Source organism: Sceloporus occidentalis, unplaced genomic scaffold, assembly GCF_023333645.1.
Source record: "Sceloporus occidentalis isolate IW3139 unplaced genomic scaffold, rSceOcc1.0.p SCAF_34, whole genome shotgun sequence".
NCBI classification, from domain to species: Eukaryota; Metazoa; Chordata; class Lepidosauria; order Squamata; family Phrynosomatidae; genus Sceloporus; species Sceloporus occidentalis.
The window spans coordinates 7,623,350-7,635,305 of NW_028317014.1; the positions used below are offsets into that span (position 1 = coordinate 7,623,350).

At 43.3% G+C, this 11,956-nt stretch overlaps 1 protein-coding gene across 7 annotated transcripts; it reads right to left on the minus strand.

Moving 5' to 3' along the window:
- Positions 1–269: 269 nt before the first annotated feature.
- Positions 270–11,254, minus strand: LOC149298207 (P2R1A-PPP2R2A-interacting phosphatase regulator 1-like). Of its 7 annotated transcripts, none has more exons than XM_089487727.1 (11): positions 11,154–11,254; positions 10,173–10,251; positions 9,694–9,703; positions 5,718–5,776; positions 4,316–4,362; positions 4,174–4,228; positions 3,672–3,764; positions 2,365–2,453; positions 1,986–2,047; positions 1,749–1,845; positions 270–414 (listed from the first exon to the last, which is right to left on the minus strand). In XM_089487727.1, exons 1-11 carry the CDS (start codon positions 11,252–11,254, stop codon positions 270–272), a joined length of 837 nt encoding a protein of 278 aa, XP_089343853.1. The 7 variants fall into 7 exon arrangements, with proteins under 7 accessions (XP_089343853.1, XP_089343850.1, XP_089343849.1 ...); XM_089487724.1 differs by having other exon boundaries at positions 1,986–2,050; XM_089487723.1 differs by lacking the exon at positions 9,694–9,703 and having other exon boundaries at positions 5,718–5,774.
- Between the last annotated feature and the right edge of the window lie 702 nt (positions 11,255–11,956).

Sequence of the window (11,956 nt, forward strand, 5' to 3'; positions counted from 1 at the left end):
GAATGAACCACAGACATCAGCTACTATGATCCTTATGAAGCCGGTACGTCCAGCTGTTCCTGTCCTGGTTCTCCTGCCCGAAGAGCCATTGTATATCCAGAAGTAAATAAAGCACAAAGGCACTCAAGGGCCGCTCTTAGATGAGAAACAGCCAACTCACATTTCTAGCGCGAAAGTGAAAACACAAACATAACTATGAACGTCTCGAGGCATTTAATCAGAGTGTATCCTCCGCTGGGTGATGGGAATCACACCACCCGGCTCGTGTATCACTTTGGTGAAATATGGTCAACTGGCATGAACAGGGAGCAGGAGTCAGACGACGAAGGAGATTCTGTAACTAGGTTTTTAGCAGGGGAGCCGCACGATGAGCTGAGGCTGCTGCTACTTCCATCCAGGGTTTCGGAAGACAGACTAAAGAATAATGGAAAAAAGAAAAGCAGTCATACAGTCCTATTATACCATACAGTCCCATTATACCATTATATCATACAGTCCCATTATACCATACAGTCCCATTATACCATTATATCATACAGTCCCATTATACCATACAGTCCCATTATACCATTATATCATACAGTCCCATTATACCATACAGTCCCATTATACCATTATATCATACAGTCCCATTATATCATACAGTCCCATTATACCATTATATCACACAGTCCCATTATACTATTACACCACACAGTCCCATTATACCATTATATCATACAGTCCCATTATACTATTACACCACACAGTCCCATTATACCATTATATCATACAGTCCCATTATACTATTACACCACACAGTCCCATTATACCATTATATCACACAGTCCCATTATACCATACAGTCCCATTATACCATTATATCATACAGTCCCATTATACTATTACACCACACAGTCCCATTATACCATTATATCATACAGTCCCATTATACTATTACACCACACAGTCCCATTATACCATTATATCATACAGTCCCATTATACTATTACACCACACAGTCCCATTATACCATACAGTCCCATTATACTATTACACCACACAGTCCCATTATATCATACAGTCCCATTATACTATTACACCACACAGTCCCATTATACCATTATATCATACAGTCCCATTATACTATTACACCACACAGTCCCATTATACCATTATATCATACAGTCCCATTATACTATTACACCACACAGTCCCATTATACCATTATATCATACAGTCCCATTATACTATTACATCACACAGTCCCATCATATCACACAGTCCCATTATACCATTATATCACACAGTCCCATTATACCATACAGTCCCATTATACCATTATATCATACAGTCCCATTATATCATACAGTCCCATTATATCATACAGTCCCATTATATCATACAGTCCCATTATACCATTATATCATACAGTCCCATTATATCATACAGTCCCATTATATCATACAGTCCCATTATACCATTATATCATACAGTCCCATTATATCATACAGTCCCATTATATCATACAGTCCCATTATACCATTATATCATACAGTCCCATTATATCATACAGTCCCATTATACCATTATATCATACAGTCCCATTATATCATACAGTCCTATATACAGTCATTATCTAGCCTGGATTCTTATTCTAAAAATGTGTTTCACAGTTCAGTTGTAGATCACACACAAGATGTTCAGAATTCGAAGTAATTTCATAATAAGTTTTAACTCAAATGACTATGAATAAAAATGAAGCTCACCACGCGCCAAGATCTGATAAATGTGTAACATCAGGAGAAAGAATGTTTGCAGTTCCTTGGAAAAGTCTTTTTGGCTGACTTTCAATCTCCATTTCACCTTAGAAGAAGAATTTCTAATCAGTACGCTCGGGAGAAACAACGTTACATTTTGGCTGGTTTGTTTGTTACCGGGTTCTGCACAAGATTAGCCACGAAATCATTGCCAACGTGGAAATACATGGAAGGATGTCCTCTTACCTTTTCTCTTAAGAGGTCCGAGAGAACTTGGACGAATACAGTTAATGGGACTCTGACTCCTCCTGCTTAAATTAAGGAAACCTGAAGTCAGATCACTCATTAAAAGGGGCAGAAGAAGAAAACCAAGAAAAATAAAATCAGGTCCAACCGCTACATTACAGACCGGTCACGCCAAGTTACTTATAGAATGCGGCCTGAGGGTAGATGTTGGACCCTACATTCCATATCTCACATGGTTTGATTACTTTCAATAAAATATCCGATGAAACTGTCTCGGGATATACCGGATAATGAAATTATAGCGGCACGAGCTTCAGAAGGTTAGCAGAGAAGTAGACACTTTTGTAAAACACGATATTGTCACACATGAGATGCTTACGTGGCAAAGCGTCTGGTAGGACTAGGCGTGGGGCTGGGAGGCAGGCCATTACTGCTGACAAAAATTTGTAACGAAGGCGAAAAACATTGCTAGAAACAAAAAATAAACGACGAATCATCCACATGCTGATTGTTACTATCTCCGACATGCAAATCAAAGGACATTTTCATTTTTGTTTGATTATGCCCAAAAAACCTGATTTATATAAACAAGCTGTAAACAGATCTCAATCTTGACAACTATCCTATCTTCATCCCCAAGAAACAGATCAATGACACTAAATATATTGTCACGTATTACAGTCTCCTCGAGATACGTTAGGAGCTCGGCTACAAGATACCAGTTTTGTATGCAGAGTTTTTAACATCGCCCAGCGTGCGCCAAATATCCTCTTCCTTACTTTTTTTGTGAGATTTTTTTTTTTTTATAAGAACTCAATAGAAGCTAAAAGAATTGTTTTTAATTAAAATGAAGCTGAGCAGAAAAAAATACTAATCTTGTGAACTCTTCCGACGTGACAGAAAAGTGGGTAATGTTTCCATTAAAGACCACGTAAAACCGCTGCAGGATTTTGGTTTAAATAAGGGCACTCAGGACTCAAACACACGTGGGATTTTCTTTGTAACTGAATTACCATGGTAATAAACACGAGACAAGATTAAGCAACGGCAGTTAACATATTATATACACCGAGGGGGGGAGTCTGCGGTCACATCTATTCTTCCCTAATCTTACCAACATGTTTCAATGAGCAAACTGTGCAGGCGGATGAACTTATATATATATATATATATATATATATATATATAATGGTAAAGTGACATCATCTGTCAGACAGACCATGTACAATACACATTATATTTATCGTTCTCTCTAGTTTAAAGCATACCAACTAGATGAAAGAGGCTCCTATAGCACAATAAAATAGGTAAAACTTCTGAAAGGACAAAACAGGCAAGAAATAACATTTAAGGATGAACGGACACAAGCAGATCGGCACATAATTATAGAGTAACTTCATAACTACGCACACGGTGACAATATTGGCAAGGGATGCTATTTAACCAGTCAGGAGTATAAACGTGTGACGCCTAGAACCGAATGTCCGCTTAACCCTCGTCACATTAAACAAATTGAACCCACAACTCTTTGTGCAGCAAAGCTAGAAGATGTGCAAAAATATTTTCAAAGACAGGGAGCCCTGCGGGACACGTCCAATATACCAACATGGCATCTTATGTCTTCAAAAGCACGAGGAAAGGAGCCATAAAATGACTTCGTAAAGTTAAGCGTTACGCGTCACTCACCTTTCCAATACCTCTGGTGGGCGAAGGAGCAGGGGAAACGGGCACAAAATCTATTCGTTTTGGAGAGAATGACTTGTCTAAATCATTGTCGCTCTGGAAGAACAGAATGACACAAATGTAAGCGCAAAAATAAAAGATATACATTTCCAACATGACAAACTGCGAACTCATAGTAAATCTTGTACATAGGTTGCTCGGGTTATATTTGTTTGCACAGGATTATTCCATTATACTAAAGGCCTCCCTGTACTGCACGGATCTACCTTTGTGGTAGCCCATTCAATAGACTAGGATGCCAACGCCACAGACAGGGCCCCACAGCACATCGCACGGATGGATGCTAGTAAAGGACGTCTAAAGATAACGTAGGATGCTGGGATCAGATGAAATTTGTGCAGCGGGGACAGTTCTCGGGTAAAACGTGCACACTTAAGCCGGATGGATTGCATGCGAACCACCTATACAAATAAACATGGCCCGGAACAGGCATAAAAAGGGTTACCAGACTCAAGCTTTCCTCCCAGGACTGGCTCATCTGCATCGCTACCTGCACCTCCCTGCAACAAGAATGCAAACGGTTACAGATCACAAACATGTCGGCAGACATCCATGTGTCTTACCTGATCCTCCATGTAGACACTGACCTTTCATGTGCCGTCTCTCTATTTATCATAAGATCGACTCCTTCCTCCTGAAACACACACAACACACCATTATAAGCAAAGAAGAAGAAAAAAGGATTAGCGATGGGAGTCTGGCAAACAACTTGTTTCAATGAGCAAACAGTGCAGTCGGATGTACGTATAATATATATATATATATATATATAATGGTAAAGTGACATCATCTGTCAGCACCATGGTCAGCCGAGTGTAGGCGCTACGTACCAGATCTCCCACCAGAGAGTATTATAAGAGAACAAATACAATCGGTGCTACTTTATTATATTTTATTTATAAAAGCACGCGATGGGATTCTGTATGGCCAGAGAAGATGTGCACTGAGCGAGGCTGAGATTATTCATTTGCTTCCTGGCTCTGGTTAGTTGGATGTTTGGGATTATCGCAGGTAAAGGTACATTTATTGAAAAGCTTAACTTTTTGCTGCCTCCGCAAGCCAAGAGCTAGAAATATCCAGCAGTATCCTGAGGGTTTTAGCAGGACAAGCATTTATTAATGGAGAGTTACTATAAGATACAGCTCCAATTACCTAATCGTGACAGGGCATGACTGCTTCCAAGCATGACATCACCTGCTAGAACTCAGCTGTCCGACGGACTCAGGAAAGACGCCGATCATACATTCCTAAACCCCGCGTCACCGCATTTACTGCGCTGTTAGTGGAACCTCTGCTGGAGGTGTTAACGGTTTGTAACGGGACTAGAATTAGAGCGTGTCTGAGACCGAAGCGGGCCAGGCTCATGAGGCAACGATTCTGGTTTCTATTCTCTAACAGTTACACATTGGTGGGGGTTTAAGAGGATTCTGTGGCGTTATGGACCCTAAAAAATAACTATGATCACAGCCTTTTAATGTCTGAAAAAACACATTTTTACTGGTATAATTTTATTACCTGTCTGCAAGAGCATTACCAGATCTGTTAGAAAAAAATTGGAATTTTTCACCAATGACAGTCGTGTGATTGTGTACTCGCTATATTATAAATACACGTACACACTCACTATATGGACAACAGTATTGGGACACCTGACTATTACACCAACAGGGACTTTGATGACATCACATTCTAAGCTGTAAAATTTGCCCAATTCAGCCTTCCAAAAATAATCACTGCGGCTCACTAATAGTGTGATGTCACCCTTATGATGTAAGGGTATCACCACACTTACAGAAGGTCATGTTTTCCTAGCTATAGGAGCCTCCCTGTGTAGAGCCTGCATCCATCTCCCATAGCAAGAAAATAAAGGGGTGAAGACGACGAAGGCTGTGGTGGGCAAATGGCACTTCAAGAGAAGGTACAATAAACATGAGCATTAATGCATTTATTTATCATTTGTTAAAGGTCCAAAGTTGATTGCTGATTTACCTGCTTAATTTGGTGAAGCCTGCTGCTTGATATACGAACAGGAGACGATGGCACAATCTGTTATATAAAGAAACAAGATATGCGCCATTATCACATGCCATAGACATGAAGGCTTATATGCAGTCTTCATTAATACAATGGTTACAGAGTGAATTATGAATGTACACAAAAAAAGGACAATAACACATTTAAGAGAGAAATTCAAACAGATCCCCCTCTCACCCAGAAAGCCCAATACAAGTTTCACTATAAAACGCCTACGTTCGCTATCGGAGCAGACTATGCATACGTCTCACAGAACCGTGGGGAGTAAAAGGGAACGGTCCTATACATCTGTCCAATGTTTTCTAAAAAATTGCTTTGTTTTCTATGTTAAAACAGTTCTAGCTTTTGTATATGTTTTTTTTCAGGCAACTGCATACTAGCCATTTGGCAAATAGAATGGCTTGGTTTTAATTGCCCGGTTAGCCACTGACATTGGCATTCTTATAAAGAATCAGCTCAGTGTGGTGTTAAAGCGGTGGAAAGCCAACCAAACTATCACGACTGACAACATGGCGGCCTCCAGGTCCACAGATAAAGGAAGTCCATGGGAACAAACTGCGATAAAGGCAGGCTTTGGCCAACGCCAAACAGATTTACTATACACAGGACTGTAAACACAAAAACACGAGTCTCACGGCAGATGTGAAGACCTTAATGAGTCCCTGGTCTTGGCTCAGATCCAGGATTGGGTTATGACTGTCCCATGCATGTTTAAATTCACTGTATCGCTTCTGATACCCTGCTTCAACTTTAACATTTGAAATCTCAAACAATAACAGAATGGATAGAAAAGCAGAAGAGGGCCCTTTTCTTGTGAGCTTACAATCTAGTCGGTGGTTGAGAGGGAAGTGAAACAGTAGGAGAAGACGGCTTCAATTAGAATGAGTTGGTCGAGTCAGGATGAGCTTTTGGGGTTGTTTAGATGGCTTGATCAGGATTTTGGCTGAGTGTGTTAGGAAGAAATGTTGTACGCTTCTCAAAAAACGTTTTTTTTTAAGGGTTTTTAAAGTCACGTATGAAGGAGAAAGTCTGAAAGAACGGGAAAGGGAATTCCATAGGAAGGGTAAAGCACTGGTAAAATCCTGGACGCGGGAGTGGGGAGAGGTACTGACGGCAGAAGAGAGCAGTTGGGGGTATTTGGATAGGAGGGGAGAGATATAAGGGGGTTAGGGTTCTGTAGGTCAGGAGTTTGAAGTGGAATCTGGAGGGTATGGGGAGCCAGTGGAGCGATTGGCACAGAGGAGCGGCAGACGAGGAGCGGTGACAGAGAAACATTAATCTAGCTGCAGTGCTGAGGATGGATCGGAGCGGTAAAAAGGTAGGAGAGGGGGAGACCGGTTAGTAACGAGTTGCAATAATCCAGGCGGGATATCACAAGGGAGTGGATTCATATTTTGGTCGTTTCTTGTGTGAGGAATGGGCAGATTCTGGAGATGTTTTTCAGGTGAAGGCGGCAGGAATTGGTGAGGGACTGGATGTGAGGGACGGAGGAGAGAGCAGACTGATGCCTGAGACTAAGGCAGCCAACTTGGTCAGCTGGTTGGACGGTGGCGTTGTACACATAACAGAGATGTCAGGAATTGTAGACAGAGGGGGTGGCGGGATTATTATAAACTGATAATCATAAACTGATAGTCTTGGAGATCTTGAGCATTAGGTAATAGGACCCAAAAAAGTAGTAATGAATATAATAGTTTTTTTCACATTGTAATGCAGATCCTGGATAATACCTAAATATGACATTCAAGTCGTCTCAAAGACTTCACTGAGCATGATGCTGTGCAGACTTGGCCTGCCTTAAAAGAAAAGCTCACAAGGGTTTGCATTCATAACATTGTTTTCTATCACCTCAATGCACCTTCAAACACCCACGTTAGTGAATAAACACCAAGTGTTCCAAAGTGTCTCACGGTTGTGTGTCTTATGCAGCATTCTAACCTCTTGCAACGTGTTTCCTTGTGAATGCAGCAGGTATGGCTGGAATAAGCTTTGACTGATGAATATAAATTTGTGTCAGATGCCCAACTACTACAAAAATAATTTCAACCATCTAAAAACGTAAAAGTGCAAAATGAGGAAAGTGTTGAATATGGGAAGCACCTTAAATAAAAAGTAAAAAACAAAAAACTTAAGAAGAAGAAAGTATGTTTCCCTGACTAATGAGGTAGTGGCAGTAATGACACAATGAGTGATTAATGCAGCACCAAGCGGGTAGAAAAGTGACCTCATGTCTGCAGCAACGCTGGACGCGTAAATACCCATACAGCCCCCCGAAAGCAATGCATTGGTCCTGGCTAGCTGCCCCCTTTGCCTTGCCTTAAGGACACCATGAACAAGTGAGTCCACAATGAGGAGGGGATGATGGAAATACGTGCACACCGCATGATTTCTAATTGAGGGGATAAAATATATATACACATATATATATATATATATATATATATATATATATATATATAAAAAAATGTTTCCCTTAAAATAAACGTCAGAAGGAATTTCCATACAAAAATCACGTTTACAAAGCTGTTCTGGCCCCTACACGGCATTGATAGCTGCTGACTTGCATTAGCTCAGGGCGCAGACCATGAGTCCGGTAACCCTCGGTATGGAAATGAATGTATGTTTCCGAGCTAATGTACGGATCCCAGATGTATAAAGTTATTTGCTGTAGGATGCCGTATAACCGGTGATAGTCACACCAATTAAATCAGTAAGTCGTAGATAACCGGCATGCAAGTTAAGAGTATAAGAAAGAGGTGTACTCTGTGTTTTATAAAGAAACATTTTTCTGAGTATTATTTATTGTATGTGTGTTATTTATTTTATGTGTATCATTAGCGTTGCTTTAATGATCACACCCTTTTGCTAACAATGAGAACGGTTACATATTCAGTTACATTGTGAATTCACTTGGCACAGAGTTGACGGGTTGAATTTGTCTGCTGGAGAAATACTGGCTTGTGTTCCAATATTATATTTTCTATAAAAACTGTCCTTAAAATAATAAAAACGTACGTCTCAAAAAAAGCGTAAGCAAACGTCATCCAATTATCAGATTTTTGTAGCCTCAAAGATTCCGAAACGAGAAGAGACGCTCTGAAGTCACGTGGGTGCCGCTGGGGTACACCGCCAGGCCGACTACTACTGCGGGCTGATGACACGAGGCGCAGGTTAGGAAAGAGGGTGCCTCCCGGGAACCTTCCGTTAACGGAAAGCAATTATTTTAGGGCAACTCACTGATCGCCATCCTTCAGTAAGCAGAATACTGGAAGGGTTGAGGTTTGAGCGCATCGTGACCTGTTGCTTCTGCAGCCTTAAACATTACCGTTAAGAACCGTTGGGTTCCTTTAGCGGGAAGTAAATCAAATTGAGCATAAAATCCAGTGCTGTATACAGTATCGCAGGATCACTGACAGAAAGCAGATGTTATCTCATTCTGTCCCTATATCTGCACACAGGCATCGTTGTCTGTCCTGGGTGGCTTTCCCTGCCTGGCAACCACAACTGGATACTAGTAATAAAAAAACAACTGGCGGGACTAGCCCTTTTATCTGCTGGTTTATGGATGTAAAAAAGCATTTTGTGACCTCTAATCAGCGTATTCTATACCCTTAACAGACATGCATCACACCTCCTTTAACACACACATAGATAGATAGATAGATAGATAGATAGATAGATAGATAGGTAGATAGGTAGGTAGATAGGTAGGTAGGTAGATAGGTAGATAGGTAGATAGAGATAGATAGATAGAGATAGATAGACGCCACCGTGTTTTTTTTCTTTATTTAAACTGTTCGCTCATTTTTTTTTACTTTATTGAACCTGACTTGGAAACCATGGCTCCTGCTCGGTTTACTGAAACGTTGAGCAGCGAACATGGGAAAAAAAAAAAGCACTTCAAACCGCTCTGATCGATTCAAAGCGCCATCCAAGCTGATCTCTCACTCCAGTATTATCAGGAGATGAACTTCGGGAGGAGGAAAAATAAGGTAAACATACCGTGATGATGTCATTATCTAGCAGTATTCAACTGAGCCTGGTGAGCTGTCAAAGTGCAACACATGACTTCGGGATGATTATCGCAACACTAAAGGGCTATCCTGATAAACACTGGTCTCTCTAAAATGTTTCACGCTCTGATCAATTTGCAACTAAAGAGTTAAACAAAAACCTTTGCTGCTTGTTTTGTTTTTAACTCTCCTGAGAGAGTATTAGGTAAGTGGAGCTGTCTCCCAGCAGAAGTGGACATTTAAACATTCACAGGACAGGCATACAGCCATTGTGACTGTAAGAGAAGTCCGAGGACCGGCTGAGGGCCAAATGGCTCTTAAGCGCCATTAAACTCTCTGATACATTATAGGAGGTTGGACGTGATTAGCAGACAAAGTAAATGAAGATGCTGCATACCAGACTCTGACGATTCATGACAGTCGTGCTGTTCCTGCGCGCTCTCATCGCATCCGGCTGGAACACCTGCGAACTGTCACTATTCAAAAAGCAAAAACAAACTGTCAGAAGCAAAAACTCAGACCCGAAAACCACGCGACAAACACCCAGCAGTCATTCCAGATGTTTCCAGAGCCGAAGATTGCTGGGGTGACAACAGCCAACGCGGGATGCAGCACAGAGAACATTTCAGTGTTTCAGAGTAGATCCAACACAACACGCAAATCAAACTGTTACACTCTCTCTAATATATAGAGAAAAAGAAAAATATCTCCCCGGGGCCCCGCGCAGGCGCTCCGCGGGCACCCTGCGCAACCCGGCCACAAGCAGGAGCTCCGCTGGCACCCTGCCCAACCCGGCCACACGCAGGCGCTCTGCGGGCACCCTGCGCAACCCGGCCACAAGCAGGAGCTCCGCTGGCACCCTGCCCAACCCGGCCACACGCAGGCGCTCTGCGGGCACCCTGCGCAACCCGGCCACAAGCAGGAGCTCTGCTGGCACCCTGCCCAACCCGGCCACACGCAGGCGCTCTGCGGGCACCCTGCGCAACCCGGCCACACGCAGGCGCTCTGCGGGCACCCTGCACAACCCGGCCACACGCAGGTACTCTGCGGGCACCCTGCGCAACCCGGCCACACGCAGGCGCTCCGCGGGCACCCTGAGCAACCCGGCAACGCAAGAGCTCCGCGGGCACCCTGCGCAACCTGGCCGCACGCAGGAGCTCCGCGGGCACGTCACGCTTTGTTGAGTCCTCCTGTATGGAGGTTTATAGGCACACACGTATCACATGCTACAGGTCCCTCTATCTAAAAAGTGTACACACGCCATGATTTCTGAGTGTCACCGACAACCCCCCCCCCCCCCCGGTTACCCTGTTAGCTTCCCCCATACAAAGTCTCCCCGACAGTTTACCCCCCTACCCACCGGCTAGGCTGCCCTCACCTAAGCCCGTTGATAAGGGGGGCGCTGTTTGACCTCCTCAGGCTCCCGTCACTCGGGGGTCCCGGGATCTCCATGTCCAGCTCCATTTTCTCCTGGGCCATGTTGGTTACAGTTGGCTGCTGCCCGGGCTCTCCTGGCGGGGGGGGGGGGTGTTTGTGCGGGGAGCTGACTCCGGGTCCTCCCTTCTTTACTGCTTCATCCTCCCCTGCTTCAGGCCGCACCGACTACTGCAGTAAAGCAAACCCATCAGAAGCCAGCAATACATCCATAGCACGGGAGCGCAATGTGCACTTATTTCCGCTCCGGCCGCCCGAGTGTAATGTTACGTAAGAGAGCGACGGCGACGGACCTGTCCAGGCCCAATCCAACAACACAGCTCGGCCCGATAGTCAGGAGCAGCGCAGCCTCCCCGCGCATGCGCACTTCTCGCTGAGCATCCCCACAACCCCTTTTCCACATTATACAGTCTTAACACTTTGTGATCACATCCATCTCTCTGTAGCGGTGTTGTGTTTGGTCTGTCGGTGACTTAACGTGCCGTACGGATCACCGGGAAAGGCTGCTTGTGGAAATTGTTACCATGTAGCAATCCCTAAGCCTTCTACACCCTCAGATATCTTAATATTTCATTCCACCCCTTTTCTTGGAGGGCCTGGTTTATATTTCTACTACAGTGATCCCTAACACAGGCAATAAACAAGAAAAAACATTAGAAAAATAAAAATGATTTCATGTTAGGAGGTATTTGTGTCAGACTTGTATAGATCTCCTTTTTTTCTATAAGGGGCCCTAAGACCTGGTAC

What these genes read in the sequence shown, in the direction of transcription:
- LOC149298207 (XM_089487721.1), bottom strand. Translation starts at nt 11,254, where the DNA reads ATGGCCCAGGAGAAAATGGAGCTGGACATGGAGATCCCGGGACCCCCG. An exon ending in CCACCAGAGGTATTGGAAAG is followed by an intron (nt 2,454 to 3,671) that starts GTGAGTGACGCG and finishes TTTTGTTTCTAG; the next exon opens with CAATGTTTTTCGCCTTCGTT. An exon ending in CCTACCAGACGCTTTGCCAC is followed by an intron (nt 2,081 to 2,364) that starts GTAAGCATCTCA and finishes CCTTTTAATGAG; the next exon opens with TGATCTGACTTCAGGTTTCC.